This window comes from Camelus bactrianus, chromosome 7 (assembly GCF_048773025.1).
Source record: "Camelus bactrianus isolate YW-2024 breed Bactrian camel chromosome 7, ASM4877302v1, whole genome shotgun sequence".
In the NCBI taxonomy this organism is placed as follows: Eukaryota; Metazoa; Chordata; class Mammalia; order Artiodactyla; family Camelidae; genus Camelus; species Camelus bactrianus.
The window spans coordinates 51,415,917-51,434,302 of record NC_133545.1 but is presented as its reverse complement, the minus strand read 5'-3'; the positions used below and the strand labels follow the sequence as shown (position 1 = coordinate 51,434,302).

General features: G+C 39.0%; 1 protein-coding gene across 11 annotated transcripts in view; it reads right to left on the bottom strand.

Moving 5' to 3' along the window:
- Positions 1-18,386, bottom strand: part of CRPPA (CDP-L-ribitol pyrophosphorylase A) — a 358,292-nt gene that overhangs the window by 332,999 nt on the left and 6,907 nt on the right. For all 11 annotated transcript variants that reach the window (XM_074367401.1, XM_074367403.1, XM_074367402.1 and 8 more), the window contains exons 2-3: positions 13,507-13,783; positions 1,063-1,212 (exon numbers count right to left, since the gene is read on the bottom strand). In XM_074367401.1, the coding sequence (XP_074223502.1) occupies positions 1,063-1,212; positions 13,507-13,783 (427 nt within the window). The remainder of the gene's footprint in view (positions 1-1,062; positions 1,213-13,506; positions 13,784-18,386) is intronic.

Here is an 18,386-nt window from a genome sequence, read left to right as displayed (position 1 = left end):
ATGATTAATGACCAAATACAAGTAAATTTTGGTCTAACAAGTTGTAAGAAAATACAAACCATGACCGACTATTCATACCATTAAAATTGATTGATTTACAGTCTCAATATTTAAAACGGTAACCGACAGTTAAGATTGATTCATTACGTGAATACCTTCCATCCAAAATGTGCAACTCTTCTATTATAAACGTTAATATTTATGTTACTGTTATCTCATTCTTAAAAGTCCATCTGTCTCTATTTACTGATTGTCTAACACCAGCCAAGCACTGGCTTAGTTGCTTTAAGTCACCATATTTCATTGGGAAGTTTCTGACAAACATAACAACTGATCAATAAAATTCAAATAAATGCCAGTAAAATTTTAAAGGTACAAACTGTTTCCAAAATATGAAAACCAAGATAATCCAGTATAATCTAAATATGGATTTGCTATTTTGCAATTACTTTACCTTTAGCTAAAATTTTAATTAATAAAATGTCTACACAGCGGTGGAGAAATTGTTACCACTGCGGGCCTGAGAATGCTACACTTAGGAAGACCTGCTCACCAGTTGGGTCCTCGGCCAGCATCTGGGAGCTTGGCTCTTGGAGTATTTCCAGTGAACAGTTAACTGATAAGTATGGCTCACTGTGCCTAGACTGTTTGCATAAACAGCATGGTTTATGCTGAACACCTGCTTTCCTCCTGGGAATCTGAAGCTTTTATGCGCTAGGCAAAGGGTACGTCTGTGATCAATCCAATACCTTACACATTAGGTCTCTAACGGGCTCCCCTGGGGAGAAACGTCACATAAACGTTGCTGCCTCTTCTTTGCTGGAGGGAAGGCGTGCTTTGTGCGACCCTGCAGGGCACAGAGCCTAAGGAATGGATTTCTCCACACTCTGCCTGTTTCTCTCACATGATCCAGCTGTGTGTCCTGACTACTTCACTCCCAACATTCTCCATGTGTACAACTAAATACAGAGTTCTGGGAGTTCTTCTAGCAAATCTCCCAAGGTGGGGGTGTCCTGAGAGGCCCGTAACACAGCAGCTTTTTCAAGAAGCCAAGATCTTTACCTGCTGATATGCTTCGTAGATCACATCAAATAGGAAGGCCTGTGGCATTTCGCTTGCTCTGTGTTTGGTACGGTCTAGTGAGTGGTCTAAGCAACCATCCGAAGACGGACTGATGACAGTAGACACGAGAGGACGGATTGCTCCTGCTGCCTGAGGAAGAAAGAGGCAAATAACACATTTATTTCACCTAGAAAATATTTTCAAGTTAAATTCTGAAGTCTGTCTTGGTTTTATAACACGTTTTATACCTTCAACAAGCTACCGCAAGAACGATTTTAAACAAGTCTTAATTTGGTTCATAAATCAAATCATTTCAAATCAAAAATCAACCTCATACCAGTACAGTTCCACATACTAAAATGTAGAAATGATTTTTCATTTAAGGTTCAAAATTCTTTTCATCACAGACCATTGAAGTCAAATAAAAAAAAAAAAAAAAAAGGATGCTACGATACAATTGGGTATTCCCTGAAGATGAGAGGAGGAAAGACTATTGTCAAAGAACTCAAAAGGCGTATACAGGAATATTTACTAATTAGTGTGCTTTCAAGGACTTAATTTACACATTAGGTAATTAAGCATAGAGACATTCCCCTAAGATCCTCAAAATGAGATTCAACTACCATCCAAGTAACAATGAATTTATGTCTTGCTCTAATTCCTGCGAAAAATAGTTCCCTTCAAACATCACCGCAGTGCAACACTCCCTCAGGCAAAATATCTGTTGATTTCAGTTGGTCTGATGGAAACTGTCTCATTAACAGACGCCCCCAAACTTTAAAAAGATACCTTATCTGACAATTTTTCCCTTTACCTTTAATAGTTTCATTATAATGTAGACTTGAAGCTCATTACCAGATAGCTGCCTTGGTGAAGTAGCCTGAAAATCAAGCTCCTGTGGAAAGTAGTTACCCACACTGCCTTACACTGACTGCAAAATGTCCTCCTAGCTTCCAAACAATTGCTGCGTGAGGGCTGCAGCACGTAATATTAATGCCTAAAAATTAATTTGGTGTTGAAGAGACCAACATCTGAGCAAGACAGACAGTCCACAAGCTAGTTTACAAAAGCCAAGAGACTGGCTAAAAATCAAAGCTAATGTGTGAGCCAAGAAGACAGTGTACACATTGTGTCACCATTTCCAGTGATTTGAGTAGACGTTTGGAGCTTAGGCAGAAAATCACAAGTGAAGAGACAGCCAGAGGTGACAGGGAGGGAGTGATGCCCAAGTAGGCGAAAGGCGGGTGAAGAGCAAGCCAGCTTGTGAAGCCGGGACCTACCCGTAGAGGTTACGGGACAGGAGAGAACACACGTGCACACACAGACACACTGCTTGTTAAGGGAAAACTTAGATTTCCATTCCAACTACTTACACTTAATTCCATGCCAAGCCATGCAGTAAGATTTAAAAGAACGTGAGACACACAAAATGTCAGCGTGAGGAACTCTTAGCCTCTCTTTCCCAGTAAAACAATTCACAGTGAAAAGTATTTTAAAAACAACCATTTAAAGCCTTTGAAAATTGTCCTCAGGGCATCCAGCAAATTAACATGTAAGAGTTATCTCCTAACTCTTGGTAAGAATGGTGTCTGTGGTCCTCGAACCACAGGACTGTTTCTTCCTTCATTCCACAACACCCCATTCAATGGGACTGAGGATCCACTCAGAGCCACAAAGATGGGGCTCCCTCCTCCCTGAGCTGCCAGTGGGAGGGGCAGACCACCAGCATTTCCCATCCCACTCAGCTCCACGTCACAGAGGCTCAGTTACAGGCGTGTGTGGCCGAGAGGCTGGAGACTCCCTTCGTCCACATTCCCTCCACCCACAGAGTCGAAGACCTATCCTGCGCGAGGCAGGCGGAGGACACTGGCGCCCTGATCACCCCGACCCAGTTCACACACAGGGCAGAGGTTCCATGCTAGGAGAGGCAAAAACGGCCGAGTCTAAGTCCTCAATGCAGCACCCTACTCCTGAAGGAGAGGGGCTCACTCAGAAACAAGACAGCATGCCCACCCGCAGTTCCAAAGTAGTGCCACGGTGATTTTTCACAGGGAGAAAGACAGACTCTAGGAACAGAGCCAGGAAGCTCTCCCCAAGGGAACTCAACTTTATTTGGAAGTGCGCTTGAGGATGTTTAAGTGTAAGTACACTCTCAAAAGAAACGGATTATCATGCTGAGTAGTTAAGAGAAAGGCAATAGCTACACGAGAGCTATCTCCTGGGCCTTGGTCCCCCCTGCCCTCCAAAAAGGAGCAATTAGCCCACAATGAATGGAGCTTATCAGCTGGCTGTCCGCAGAGACAGACAGTAGTTCAATCAATGATCAGGGAAAGACAGGTAAAAGAGAACCCTGCTAACCACTGTCAGTCATTCCACAGTGACAACACACTTGTCTAGACTAGCACCCTCTGTGAAGTGACTTCAGAGGCTTTGCCCTGCAGAGGAAAAAGACTTTGTGACTTTGCTCGTGTATGTTAGTGAACAAGGACACAGTCAGCCCTGTGGAGAGGGGGAGTCAGCATCTGGAACTAACAATTTATCTAAAATACAGTTTTAACAACAAATATAAAGACATGCCTCCAAATAGGAAGGTGTCATCCATACAAAGTATATAAAAAAAAAAGGCAAATACAAATAGCCTGTGAGATGCTGCACTTAGCAGGTAAAACTTCAAATCAGATATTATAAATATGTTCAAAGAACAAAAGGGTATCGTCGAGTAGGTCTCTACAGCAATAGTCTTTGATCCTGCCTCACTGTGCTGTTATTTTACTGAACTGTCTCCATTAGAGGACAGGCACTGACATCTCCCGTTATTCAATCAATCCTCCATTGATCAAGCATCTTCCACCTAGTACCAGATTTCTCTGCACCAGTTTGAAACAAAACTCTGAAAGAATTGTCTGTACTGCACTACTTGTGTCTCTAGTTTCTCTCGCCTCCCATGCCCTCCATAGTCTACTTTTATCAGGATTTATCTCCACAAAACCACAAAATACTTTTACCAAGGTCACAATGACCCTCCACACTTCCAAATCCAATGGGGGACTGTCTTCTTGGGGACATTTGTTCAATTGGTTTTCAGAAACCATTATCATCAAGCAAACCCTCTCATTTTCCCCACTTTAAAATCCTAGATCCATATAGCCTCCTTCCAAGTGGTAAAAAAGTTCGAGTTCAAACCTCATCAAGGTGACCCATTCCATAGAGGACTTCCAGCCCCACAGCTTCAAATACCATGTATGAAAACTTACACATCTATACATCCAGCCCAGAATATTCTCTCCAATTCTGGACTTGTACATCTGAACACCTACCTAACATCTCCACTCATATCAAAATACACATCAACAGTAACATATTGAAATCAAAGTTTTGGTTGTACTCATACCACACCCCTCACAACTTGCTCCTCTACAGACTTCTACACCTGCATAAACATCTACTCTATTCTTTTAGTCCTTCTTACCAAAAACCTTGACGGTCATCATTGATTTCCCCTCTCTAATATTTCAGATTCAACCCATCAGCAAAGCTCAGGCTCAAAATATCCCCGTATCTGCCCACTTTTCCCTGTGTCTACTGCCACAATGTGAATCCAAGGCATCCATCTTCCCTCTCAGACTGCACACCAGTCAAAAGCCACACAGACGTCAGTAATTTTGACTGTATTAAAATTCTTTAAATGCCTGTTCATCACAAAATGGTACTAACAATTTTTAAAAAGAATTTTAAAAAGAGATAATCATTACAACACATATAACGTATACTTCACAAATTATTGATTTCCAAAATATGTAAATAACTACAATACTTCAGTGTTTATTTGAAAACTAGAAACAGGGGCAAAAGACTTACCTGAATAATTCAATGAGAACACATAAACCCCTTAAATATAGGAAGAAATGCCCAACTGTTAACGAAATGACAATTTAAGCCACAAAGAGAAAGCATTTTCCACTATCTGAATTAGAAAAACTTAAGTAACAATTTCAAGTCATGGTGAGAGTGTGGAGCAAACTCTTGTTAATATACTTCTGATGAGTGTAAATTCATACAAATTTAGAAAATAATTTAGCATCATCTGGTAAAGCTGGTAATATGTATACATATAGAACCTAGAGAAATCCTTGCACATGTGCACCGGAAGACACAATCATGCTAAGCAATGTTTGCAGTAGCAAAAACTAAAAACAAATGTCCACCAACTGTAAACAGATGAATTGTGATCTATAAAGCAGTGATCATGAATGTATTATAACTGCAAATTCACATGAACACATCTCCCCAAATATATTGTGCAAAAATATACTATCAAAATATATTCAAAGCAAGTTAAATATCGTATGGACACATCAATTACACCTCAATAAAAAAATAAAGTGTAAATAAAATCATAAAACCTTACAACTATGTTCTCTAGGGATACATGCTACAGAACTGAAGAAAAAGGCAAGAGAATAATAAACCAAGTTCAAGGTAATGTTTATCCGTCTGGAAGGAGTAAATGCAATCAGGGCAGAGACACCATTTCAGAATGACTAGTCATGTTCTATTTATTATATAAGGTGGTAGATCTGTAGGTGTCCAAAGTCCTCTGCATGTTTTCATTATTGTTAGAAAGAAGATTTCTAAGATGTGTATTTTGAATACTGAAAACTAACTTCTCAAGAGCAGAGATCCTCCATAACTGAGACATCATTACGGTAGGACTGGTAAACCACAGAAATTACTAGCTTCTTTTCTATGGAAGCCAAAACATCAGGTGGAAAGTAGCACAACATAAAGACTAGCGAAAGTGCAAGGTGGCTACCAGCTTCCTGAGTCCCACTGAACAAAAGGCTCACAGAAAGGGTCACAGGCGAAAGTAACTCCTTTGTCCAAGTGTCGACAAAGTCAGTTAGCTGCCTCTAACACACAGCTATCTGAAGTTTGTTTTATGAAGCCTAATTCCCAAGTTATTAAATGCACTGTCTCCTTGGGAATTAGCCTAAGAAACTCCAAATGGAAGCTTAACAGCTCAGCATCACAGTGATTACCTGCCTCTCGGGCTAATCTATCAAGCATTCCCACATGTCAATACCTGGAAACCATCAGATACAAATCATTACAATATGCAATAATGAACCCCACCTCTACTGTTTACTCTTGAAAGCACAACTGAACAATATTTATCATCCATCCACACAGCAGGTGCTGACACGCACCCTCCTTAGGCATCTGCATTCAAGCTAATTATGACAACCTACAACAGAAGCCCTCTGACTATTTAATTACAATTTCAGTTAGCTGAGTTGTCTTTATTCAGAGGCTACTTAATGTTTACAGGATAACATCTTCAAAGCCAATTATTGGCAATTATGAGATTTTGAATATTTCACATTTTTCTAGCAGAATACTTCCAATCTCCTTTTATGATAAAGAATCTACAGTTTATTCAGTATAGAAATACAGGTTTTAGAAAGACCTGTCCAAATGACTGTATCACTACTCAGTATCCTAAACCTGAATATGCAGCAAAAAGGAACAAGGAGCCTTCACTGAATACTAAACTTTTATCTTAAACCTAACATAATCAGAGATATTGTACCTGGATGTGTAATACACTTTAATTCCTAGATATACTCATCTTTCCTTGATCTACTCATTCCAACTTCATTTTAAGGTAATTCATAGAACAGATATATGGGGGTAGACAGTTTCAGGTAATTAAGCAAAACAAAAGCGTTTCACACAGGAGCTTCTCTAGCATCAGAAACAAATCAAGTTTCACCTCATTCCACTGTAGTCAGGGAATAAGTAATCCAGCACCTGCCCTGGGCATTTAAACCTTCGTCATAATTTCCCAGTAAATCATCACAACAGCTTTTTCACAGAACCACTGATTCTTTAGACATAGGACTTAATACCAAAGTCTCTCTCGAGTATTTAATGAGGGACCCAGGACCCAGGACTTTACTCCAACCTTCAGTGCAGAACTTCATGATCCGAACTATCCAGAGATCAAGTTCAACTGATTATTAACCATGGTCAGTTCTACTTCATGTCAAATTTCAGATACAGGGCCAACTATCTGCTAAGTGATTTTTCATCTCTTTTAAAATGGCCCAAAATACATTGCAAAAGTTATAAAACTGAGTAGTTTATTCTTCTTGATGCACACATTAACTTTAATAGAATTTTCAAAGTGTTGTTAATCATCGCTAAATAGTCATTCTGCACAGTCCACAGGAAGAGATTACACACACCTTCATGTCAGTTTCTCATTACATAAATTCCACCGTTTCTCTTGAGATTAACAATTTGCTAACTAAACTAGTGCTGCTAAGCATCTTATACATAGTATATGAGCTAGTCCTTACCACCTCCCCAAAAAGGATTCTTATCTAAAACATCATGCCAAAGTTGAGAAACCCTCTGTCACATTCATGTTCAGATACAGGAAGAAACGAAGGTCTGCAGCCTGTTCTCAGAAGCAAAAACTCCCTGTTGCCTTACATAATGAAAAAACCCCACACAGGAGGCATGTATAGGACATCTTGTTTTATGAGCAACCGTAAGATACACTATGAACTAGGGCAGCACCATGAAACTCGGGCAGTCGTAACCCTTAGGTAAATACGATTTCCATTTCCATAAATAGGCCTGCAGAGCTGTGGCAAGCAGTCATCAGTGCCTAAACCCTAATTTCACAGAACCTCTCCAGGGGTCTGGAGAGGGCAGAAGCACAGGCATTTGGGGAAAACAGACAAGGCCTACTGCCAGGAAAAGGAAAGGAAAACTAAAAGCACACAAAATACATGTGTCTTATTTCCTCAGGGCTCACGTACCACACAGTCAGGTCCAGACAATCCAGTTCCCTGAACATTTAGTAGCTAGTGCTCCCCTCTCCATTTCTATTGGCTTAAATAGGCTTCGTCGTCACTCAGCCGCTTTACTATAGATCCTCTACTGGTTTCAGTTCCCTCAAACTCCTCCTTTAGTCCAGCCTCCCAACCAGGGAGACAATCGTCTTTGTCAAGTTCGAGTCGTATTATTCCCTGCTAGTGGGCAGGGTATAGCACACAATTAATTGAATCTTTGATCATATACCTGAACTCCTTCTCCAGCCCCATTCCTCTTGCCCCAGAGGTCCAGCTGGCTCAAGGCCCCAGCTATAATCCCCACTGGTGATTAGACACCATTGGTCTTTCTGGTGACCAGCCCATATCCTCAGTCATCTCCTCTTATCAGTATAAGCTCAGGTGAGATCCAAGGGGCTCATGAGAAACAAAGAGCCTCCTTTTACTTGGGAAATTCCCAGAGTTTTTTCTCCCTTCAAGGAACCAGGGACAAAAGCCAGTCAAATTCCTTATTATACAATAGAATGAAAATGCATTTAATTTGGGAATTAAGTTACAGATGATTTTTGGACAGAATACTCAGAGGAGAAAGAGGGCAGATTGCTATGCATTGAGGAGTAAATGGTAAGTGAAGAAGCAGAAGCAGTAAATGTGGCCTGTTACTGTAAGAAGCTGATTAGGGAAGAAAAGATAAAACCTCATTAGAGATGCAAAAACAGAAGGCTCAGGAAAGAAATATATGCAGTTAACTAAGTAAATGTCCTCCCTCAGGAGCAAATCTTTAGGAGGTTGCTCTGCTGATAGTCTCATTTTTAATTCAGTGCTGTTACTGGCAGTTCTTAGAGTATATGTCACAGTTAGCTTATTAGTCCTTCTGAAAAGGATTCTCCCCACTTATTTTTCACTGTTCCAACTTATTTCACTCTTTCCAACATATCCCTTATAACAGTGCCCTTGTTACTGTATCTCTTGACTTATAATTATGCAGAAATATACAAGTACTTCATACTTCTAAAGGACTTTTCTTTTTAGCAATATGGTACCTTGAAAAACTTATTGTAACTTTTTTTTTTAAATGCAGGAGACTTTATAAACAGATTTTTTAAAGTATGACTTACTTTCAAAAGTGCCTTTTAAGAAAGAATTTTTTTTTTTTAACAATATGACTCAAAAAGTTAGGACTAACATCATAACCAGGACTAACATCATAGCCAGAAACCAAGGAAGTAAGATGGCAGAGAAGCTTTGGGTTAAAAAGTGGCTTTAGTTTTAACAAATGAGAAGAAATGAGGAATTAGATCTCGAGCCTGTGTTACTTGGTTAGTTAGAACTGCAGCCCTCATATACAAAAAAGCTTCCATGAGAAGTTATGTACTCATTTAAAGAGTATAAAACACTACACTGAGTCAGGGAAAACAGTAAGCAAAACTGTCTGTCCTGGCTTGGGATCTGAAGGGATTGGGAGTAGTGTGCCCCAAGACATCCAAAAAATCATCTACACATCTACTTTATGTGGGTTTGAAGTTTGATTTGACACCACCATAGGATCTACAAAAATCTCATACCAAGAGGTAACAAAGTTTCTCCAAGTTAATAAAGCCCTTGGGATCCCTGAGAGATCCCACAAATTTATACATCAGAAACATACCTTCATCCTATGCCCCATGGATTCCTGCTGAGTCTTGCAAAACATGGGCTTACAATCCAAAGTACACAGGAGAGAAACAAATTATGAGTAAAAGTGAACAGAGCTGAAGAGTTGGAGGATTAAACTACCAAGAATTACTGTTAACTACAATGTATAAAATGTTTAAATACTGAAAGACAAAACATAAAAGCACAATAAGAGACTAATCACATTTGAAAAGGACCAAACAGAGCTCCTAGAAACTCATAATTAGTAAAATTAAAAAAAAAAAAAAAAAAAAAAAACAACTTTACCAGGAGATTAGAGCTAAAGATGAACGAAATAAAAAACTGAAATTAACCAGGAGGCAGCACAGGGGAACAAGTGAAAAATATGAGTAAGTTAAGAGACATGAGGACAGGGTAAGGCTCATCATACAGAGATACATAAGGGAAATGGGGGGGGGGGGGGGGAAGCTGTCAGTTGGGAAATGGGGCAAGGTCAACAGTAAGATAATGGCTTAGAATTTTCTAGAATTGCTAAAAATTATAAAAGTCATAAAGGACAATAAATCCAAAGCAAAGGAAAAAAGATTCACACCTTGACATATCAGGAATATTGCACAATACCTGAAAAATATACTCTTATACACAACCAGACAGAAAAGGGAGATTACTTTCAAGGGATACAATTAGACTGGTTAGCAGACTTCTCAGAAGGTATATTAAAGTGAGGAGACAATGGCATCACATATTTTCATGGTACTAGGGGAAAAATAGCTGTACACTTAGAATGTTATGTCCTGACAAACTATCAAAAGTAGAGAGATAATCAAAGTGAAAGAAAAGAAAAAGTAAAAGTTAAACAATTGATTAACCACTGCCCTACTGAGGTCATCTCGCTTCTATGGGACCCAAGAATTTAACACAGAGAAGAGGAAAGAACCGGAGTCCTGGTGACACTGCTGATCTCCTGTCTGCAGACAACCCTGATGTCAGCCTTAATTTTGGGCATCTTAGTCTCTTGAATAGTATGTCATCATTAATTTGGATTATTTTTAACCAAAATGTAATCAAAATTAAAGTATCTTAAGCCTGTATATCCCCCTAGAAGGCTGTCACAGTGTCTAACTTATTCAGGAAATGATTTATCTGAAAAGTACCTTTGGGTAGGGCTGGAAAATTAAGACCTAAGGAAACAAGACAATCAGCTAGGAGTCTATAAAACACAACTTAAGAGAACAAAGGAGAATGAGTTCCAAGTAATCCACAGCAAACAATTGGTGAAGTAGCTCTAAGCAAAATCACTATTTTCTTGGGATAGAATTTGATTCAGAACAGTCTTTTTCAGTTTATTGACCCGAGGTTAAAAGGATGCCAATACCTCCCACCAATTCAAGAACTTTAGCTACTAGTTCAAGTCTCAATTAACTGCCTTTTTGTTTTTATGATTAGAATTTAGAACAGTGTAGGAGAGATGGCAGGAAGTAGTGCCTGGATTTCCTGAGGCTACTGGGTCATTATTCCAAACATTCTAAGCAAATTAGAATAAGCAAAGTCAGTGTCTCCAATCGGAAACTGTGTTGTTTAAAGCAAACCTTTCCAGATTAGTAGAAACCAGCCTTTCATCGTCCTTGAGTGCTTTTACAACTCTCAAATTATAGACAACTGATAGTATGGAAAACTATTCTTGCCTATAAACTTGCCAGTAAGTTCTGCCAAGTTCAACTAGCACCCTTCCTCTGGTGGGAGAAAAAGACCAGTTTTTTCTATTTGTGAACTCATTTCAACACTCCTTTACTCCATTTAAGTTTGTGCTTCTCTGGAATTTAATGTTTGTCTGGTTCCCTCATTAATGAGGGCAGTAAAATCCTTAACATGCTCCTTATATTTGTATGAAACTAATAATTTCACACTTTTGAAAATTATCCCTTAACACCATCAAAAACAAGGCAACATTCCTTAAAAAGACGGGATTTCTCAAGTTTACTTAAACTAATGTAATCAGAAAATTTCAGGTTTCATTAAAATACAACTTGTTAGTTTTATTTAGAATGCATAATATGATTGAATCTTCTAAATTATATTCTGATTAACAAACTTAAAAGTTACAAATAGTCTAAAAGGAATTCTGACATATCTAATAAAAAGACCAACTGCTAAACATTTTAGCATTTTGTCATTCACTTTTGAAATGCTGTTCTTAGCATGTTAACTGGAGCAAAATTAATCCTTTGCCTTTCAGTCATACTACCAAAAGAATCACTTCATAAACAATCTTAGAAATTCTCAATATTCAAAAAATTTCAAATGTTTGATTTTCACAATGAGTTTAAGTGATATTTTTCCAAAAGATAAAATTATGGCTTTTTGCCTATGTTATTTGTATTATAGTACACATTACAATCTCGAAGTTCCTGCCCAAATTACATAGTCTGCTCTAGCAACTTTCACACTTGTGAGGTTTTCCTTGAGTTCTTACAAGTTATAAATCCTTTGCTCTTTTATTCCTCCTCACCACCCTTGCAACTAACCCCACTGCCTCTTCCACAATCAAGGAGCCTGGAGAAGAGGGAGACATCACAGGAAAACACAAGAGCCATTGCCCAGTTATGGTCACTAACATTCCTGAACCACAATTTTCACTACATGAAAATGCCACTTAGCCGGGGGTAGGGAGAGAGTATAGCTCAGTGGTAGAGTGCACGCTTAGCATGCACAAGGCCCTGGGTTCAATTCCCAGTACCTCCATTAAATAGATGAATAAACCTAATTACCCCCCTAAAAAAGATTAATTTTAAAAATACCACTTAGAAGTTATATTAAAGATAAGAAAAATATTTCATATCATCTATGGATTTCTCACACCGTCTAAATTTTAAAGAAATTCATGTTGTAGGAAGATGATGAAATTAGGGTCAATTTCCTGACCAGGAAAATCTAAATACATATAACTAAATAGAAATCACAGACCGTCTTTCCCAGTTGGGTGTTTTATAACTTCCTGGCCACCCAGATGGCTAGATAAGCTTAGACAACTCCTTTTTCCATTTGCATACAATCTCTGGAAGAAACTATTTCTTAGATCTTCTAATTATTCTCAAAATAATACCACTTTAAAGTACTTAGCATTCTATGTAGTTAACATATGATTTCCAATCATATGAACAATGTGACAAATTCGCATCTCTATTTTTAGAAGGAAAATGGGCTCAAATAAGTTGAGGAAGTTGGACATATTACACTACTAATGAGAAAAATGAAGAATTGGGCCGAAGTCTGTCCAACTCCACAGCCTATTTCTATTATACTATACTAAGTCTGACCCATAAATTTTCACTAATTTCCAAATTTAGACTACAAACTTAGGTTTTGTATCTATTACCTTGTTTATTGGATTTTTCACAGTAATTTAAGGAAAACACCGATGTTGGATAGAATACAATAGGTCTTTTGCTCTCTTGTGTTTATCTTGGTGAAAGAGAAGTGAACACAAAATTGTGTCATCTTAAGACTATTCACTTCAAGGGGTGTGAAAAGCTTGCCTGGCTGTTTGTGCCAGAAGATAAACCACTTCTGAAACATTAAAACAAAATTTGAGTGAAATGAGCCAAGTTTTTTTTTTTTAATCATGTCGTTCCTAGTCTTGTAAAAGACTTCTTAGGCATTTTTAGATAAAGGAATGAACTTAAATATGTAGTTAAGGACCATTCATACCCATACTCTAATGACATTATTGCATTCTTCTCCAAATAGCTCCTATTATGATAAGTAACTATGGCAAAAGAAATTCCAGAGCAGTCTCCCAATCTAGAATAGTATAAACTTCCTAAAAAATCAGCGTAACACCTTTAGGTCATCATGCTCATTTTAGTTAACATGACATTTAAATATAATTCTATCAAAATCCAGCAGATGAATATTTGCTATAGTGTTTGCCCCTTTTATTCATTCTCAGAAGTATTCAAATACTCACCCCATGTTCCTTAGCAGCTGTGACAACTTTAAGGAGGACATCTTCCTCAACAAATGGTCTCACAGCGTCGTGGATGATCACTACTTCTGGCCTAGAGAGTCTGGAGTTGGGCTGACTCTCTGCCAGTGCTTTTAGTCCGTTGAAAATGGACCTGTGGCGGGTCACTCCAGCTTCAACCAGCGAGATGCGTTTATGCTGGTACCTCTGAATAATACCCTTCATTGCTTCCATGTTCCCTCCAGTTACTGCCACGACAATGTCCTTTATCCAACGTACTCTGTAAGGAAAATATGCACACGTTTAGTATTGATTGTTCTTATACAACAACTAAAGTTAAGCTAGTAACAGAAGATTGAATTATTTATGAGTACTAATAAATCCTCATAGGAAAATTAAGAACTGAAAACTAAGTCAATTGTATCCATTTTAATCAGGTCTAGTAAAGAAGTTGAAAAACAATCAGTGAATTTTTCACACTATAGATAGAAACAGATAAACTCAACTACAAATAGTATTTTGCAGTAGATAGTGTGAAAGTACATATAGTGTGAAATATACATAAGATAAGATAAATTTAACTTAAGAAATCTGATATAAGTAATTAGAACATTCATCAATAGATTGAGAGAAAATTTAACAGGGATATGCTTTTAAATTGTTTTTTTTTTCAAGTAATTCTCTCAATTGAATAGCAAAACTTCAAATCACTTTTGAATTCCAGAAGTTCTGTCTCTTTCAAGAAGTCCACTGAGTTAGCAACAAAGCTGGATAACTGAACTAAACTTAGCCTATATCAAGGTGAAATATTTCAGGTTAAATAGGGAAACTATGTTCATTATGTTTGTGTAAGTCAGGCTCAAATAAAATAGAAAACTCATCATTTAATGAAATATAAAATTAAAGGAACTCAACTGTTTCGTCCGATCAAAACAGAGCAATTTTTTTTCTGTTGTAAAACATTTTCTTGAAGACCTGACATCCAAATACAAACAGTCCACAGCACTGAGTGGCGGCGGCTGCAGTGAAGTTGGACCAACTTCTCTCGAAGATCAGCGCTAACAGAGGCTAACGTCATTGTAGACTCAATGTTCCACAGCTCATAGGCCCAAGCTAGGAAGCCTCTGGCCCTTGATATCAGCTCTAAATAAAGGTCACTTGGCATTTTAATGGAATTCTTAGCCTGTGAGATCTTACATGTTCATTTAGACCATTAAAGGCTTGAACACATCTTTAAAGAGATCAAAGACGGGTCTGAAAATTACTGAATAATTAAATCAACTACTGATAACTATAAATAGAAAACCTGTTACTTTACTCAATAATTAACAATCCCCTACCTTCTCCTATTGAACAAACTCTTCCCATAACCCAAAATTCCTTTCTGCCTGTGGCTGCGACAAGACTAAGCTGATGAACTAAACCAAGAGCTACTTTATGGGCACACTGTCTTTTCATTTTAAGTCCATTCCTTTAACAGGTATTTACTGAGCAGTGAATAAATGATCAGAATTGAGTACACAATGGAAAGAGTCACTGCTCTCACAGAGCTTACAGATAAAACAAAGAACACCAACAAACAATTGCAAGCTGCAATCACGTGCTGTGAAGGACAAGTCCAGGCTCCAATACTGCATGCAAGTGGAATATCTGACCAGCAGAGAGAAAGCCAAGATGCTCCCTAACGGAGCAGAGTTTAAAGGGGTGAGAGGCAGAAAGACAGGCAAAGGGGTCTGAAGGGAGTGAGAGGGGGCTGGTGTAAACAGAGGTCCTGAGGAGCTAGGAGGACACAGAGGGGAGTTCTGTGAGCAAGGAGAGGAGCCCACGAAGAGGCTGGAGGCTCAGGCAAGCGCTGGGCTGAGCTCGGCCACGGAGACCTCCCAGGCCATGTTAGGGCTAGTTTTAGTCTTTAATCCTAAAAGTAACAGGAATCATAGAAAAGCTTTGTGCTGGACACTTCTACCCACAATTAAGAATACTCACCTCCCTCAGTGTTTTAGGCACTGTTCGGGGATGTGATAGGAACTGTGGCAGGAAGTACGTAACCCCGAAATGATGTCCATCCCCTGATTCTCAAAACCTATGACTATGTAACCTTATACATTGAAGGACCTTTACATACATACTTAAGGACCCTGAGTTGGAGAAATCATCCTGGACTATCTGGGTGGATCCAGTATAGTCACAAGAGTCCCTAACAGTGAAAGAAGTGCAAAGAGCCAAAGGAGAAAAGGTGGTGGCAGCAGCAGTGGTCAGAATGACACAGGACCAGAAGTCCCAGAACGCAGGTGACCTCTGGAATCTGGGGGGTAAGTGGCTTGCCACCTGGCAAGTAAACAGACTGTCCTGAGAGCCTCCAGAAGGCGCAGCAACACTGCTCACACCTTTATTTCAGCCCAGTGAACCTGATTTTGGACTTCTGATCTCCAGAAGTGTAAGGTAATGTGTTTGTGTTGCTTTAAGTCACTTAGCTCATGGCAATATTTACAAGAGCAAGAGCAACTACGAATTTAGGAGCATGAACTTTTTGGCTAGAAGGTGGAGGACAGACTGGGCAGAGCAAAGATGCAGACAGACCAGGTAGGAGGCTGCTGCTGAAGTCTAAGCAAGACAACGATGGCAGCCCAGCTACTAGAAGGAGCTTGCAGGTGGGATTTAAGATAAAATTAGAGATAATCATCTTCCTGAGTCTGTAAGGAAGATTTGAAAAATAAATCTTTTACCACACGATATGTGATAGTAAGTGCTTAGTCAGTCTTACCTGGGTCTTAAGCATTAGTCATATTCTAACTCCTGTGATCCTCACACTCTATTCTGCCTCCTATGAGAAACAGGTCAGCAAGATCTGACATACAAAGACATTACACCTCATTTTTCTACATACCATCTCATGTCAAAAATACTTCAAAAAATATTTTTACCATTTCCCAACAATACAGCAGTCCATCTTCCAGACCGTAGGCTCCATGACACCAAGGACAAGGTCGGTTTTGCACACTGCTTTACATCTAATACCTAGTAGGTACCTGTAACTGTTTTACTCATGATTTTGGTCTGGCTCGTCTACCAGGGTCTTACAACGTAGCCTAGTTTTAAGGATTATGAAAACACAGAAAGCTCTCTTATTTAACCTAAAGAGAGAATGAAAATCAATGAAAATGTCTTCCCTATGCAACATGGTTTGCTGTTTCATTTTGAGTTTGACTCTTTACCCTGATTTCTAGATCCTAAGGTTCCCAGGATGAACTAGATTACTTTGTCAGACATCTGGGAGAATTTTAATCACAAAGCAATGCAACGGTATTCACGGAATACCAGACAAGAGAACACTCAGTAATCCATTCAGGCAATAAAAGACTACAGAATAAGACTAAGTGTAGGTTGCTCCGTTTTGTAGCTCATCCAACCCACACTTGCATCATTGCAAATTTAACAAATGATAGAACTTACACTGTACTTACATGGTGTAGAATTTATACTGTGCCTAACAAAGTAAGTGGCAGTTCCTCAGTGTCCCCTAGATTTGGGGTTTCCCAAGATTCAGTCTCTGCTGGCACAGCTGTGACCCAGGCAGTCATTTTCATTTCCCCCACAATTTACTGCACTAGGAGCTTAGCTGTTCTCCTCCTTCTCACCTAAACCCAAAACAATCCATTCTAGATTGGTAACTTCTAAGTGGTAACTTCTAGATGATTTTTCTCAAGTGTAAACCCGAGGCCATCCCATGTGGGCTCTCGAGCAGGACCCCTCAAGATCTGACCTCAGCCCACTCCTCTCTGTATCACTTGGACTCTTCCATGCCCCTCTTACTCCAACCTCCACATTCCTTCACATCACGGTCTTCACTTACGCGGCTTCTTTTGCCTCTCAACATTATCCCTCATCCTCATCATTCCCCTTCCACACCCACTCCTGGCCACGTCCTACTTTTTCATCAACTTTCAGTTATGGCCTCCAGGAAGCTTTCCTTGACTGTCATTCTGGGTGCAGCATCCCTGATATCATCTCCCTGAGTACTGTTACTGCTAGAGAGTCTTATCAAGCATCATACTGTACTGTTTTTCTGTCTCCCTCACTAGGCTCCCAGCTCACAGAAAGTAAAGATTACATCCTACAGCTTGGCACATACTAAGCTTTCAGCGATATGAACAGTAGGAACAGCAATTAAGATGCATGGATGTTTGCTAGGGACCATGTACTGTGTAGAGCATCTGCCTGTAGTATCTTACTTAATAGTGATTCCTCAGAGATAATGTATTATCTCCATTTCACAGATGACAGAGGCAGGGAGCTACCCATGGTCACACAGCTAAGAAATGAAGGGACCTGGGTATACCCTTGTCTGACTTTGGAGCTCACACTGTTAACCTCTGTTAGTGCACTAACAACATCTGAGAGAGGTCGTAAAAACCACGAGAGAGAAAAAAAAAATAGATCAAGTCTGAATCATCATGTCTCCTTCATTCATATGTTCATTTAGTCATTCAACGTCAAGGAACCATCTGTCACTTGCCAGGCATTATGCTAGACATGTGATAACAATAATGAAGACAGGCAGAAATCTTGACCTCACAGATCATGTACCAAGAAACATCTGTTAAATGAATCAATGAATAGATATGAGGAAGTTTCAACAATTAGGAATAAAAACTGCTCTTGAGTTTACAGAGAAGTTTAAAAGTAATGAAATGTATTTCAGTTTATTAATAAGACATCACACTAATTTTCTTAACATAGAGAAGTTATAAGTACATGTTCCACTAAATAAGTGGTCAGGATTTTTCTGCAAGGCAAGAGCTTAACTCGTACTCTAAGCTACTCACTTTCCATGGTCTATTGTATCAGAATAGGTTAAAAGCAACTTTCAAAGACATATTGCTTTT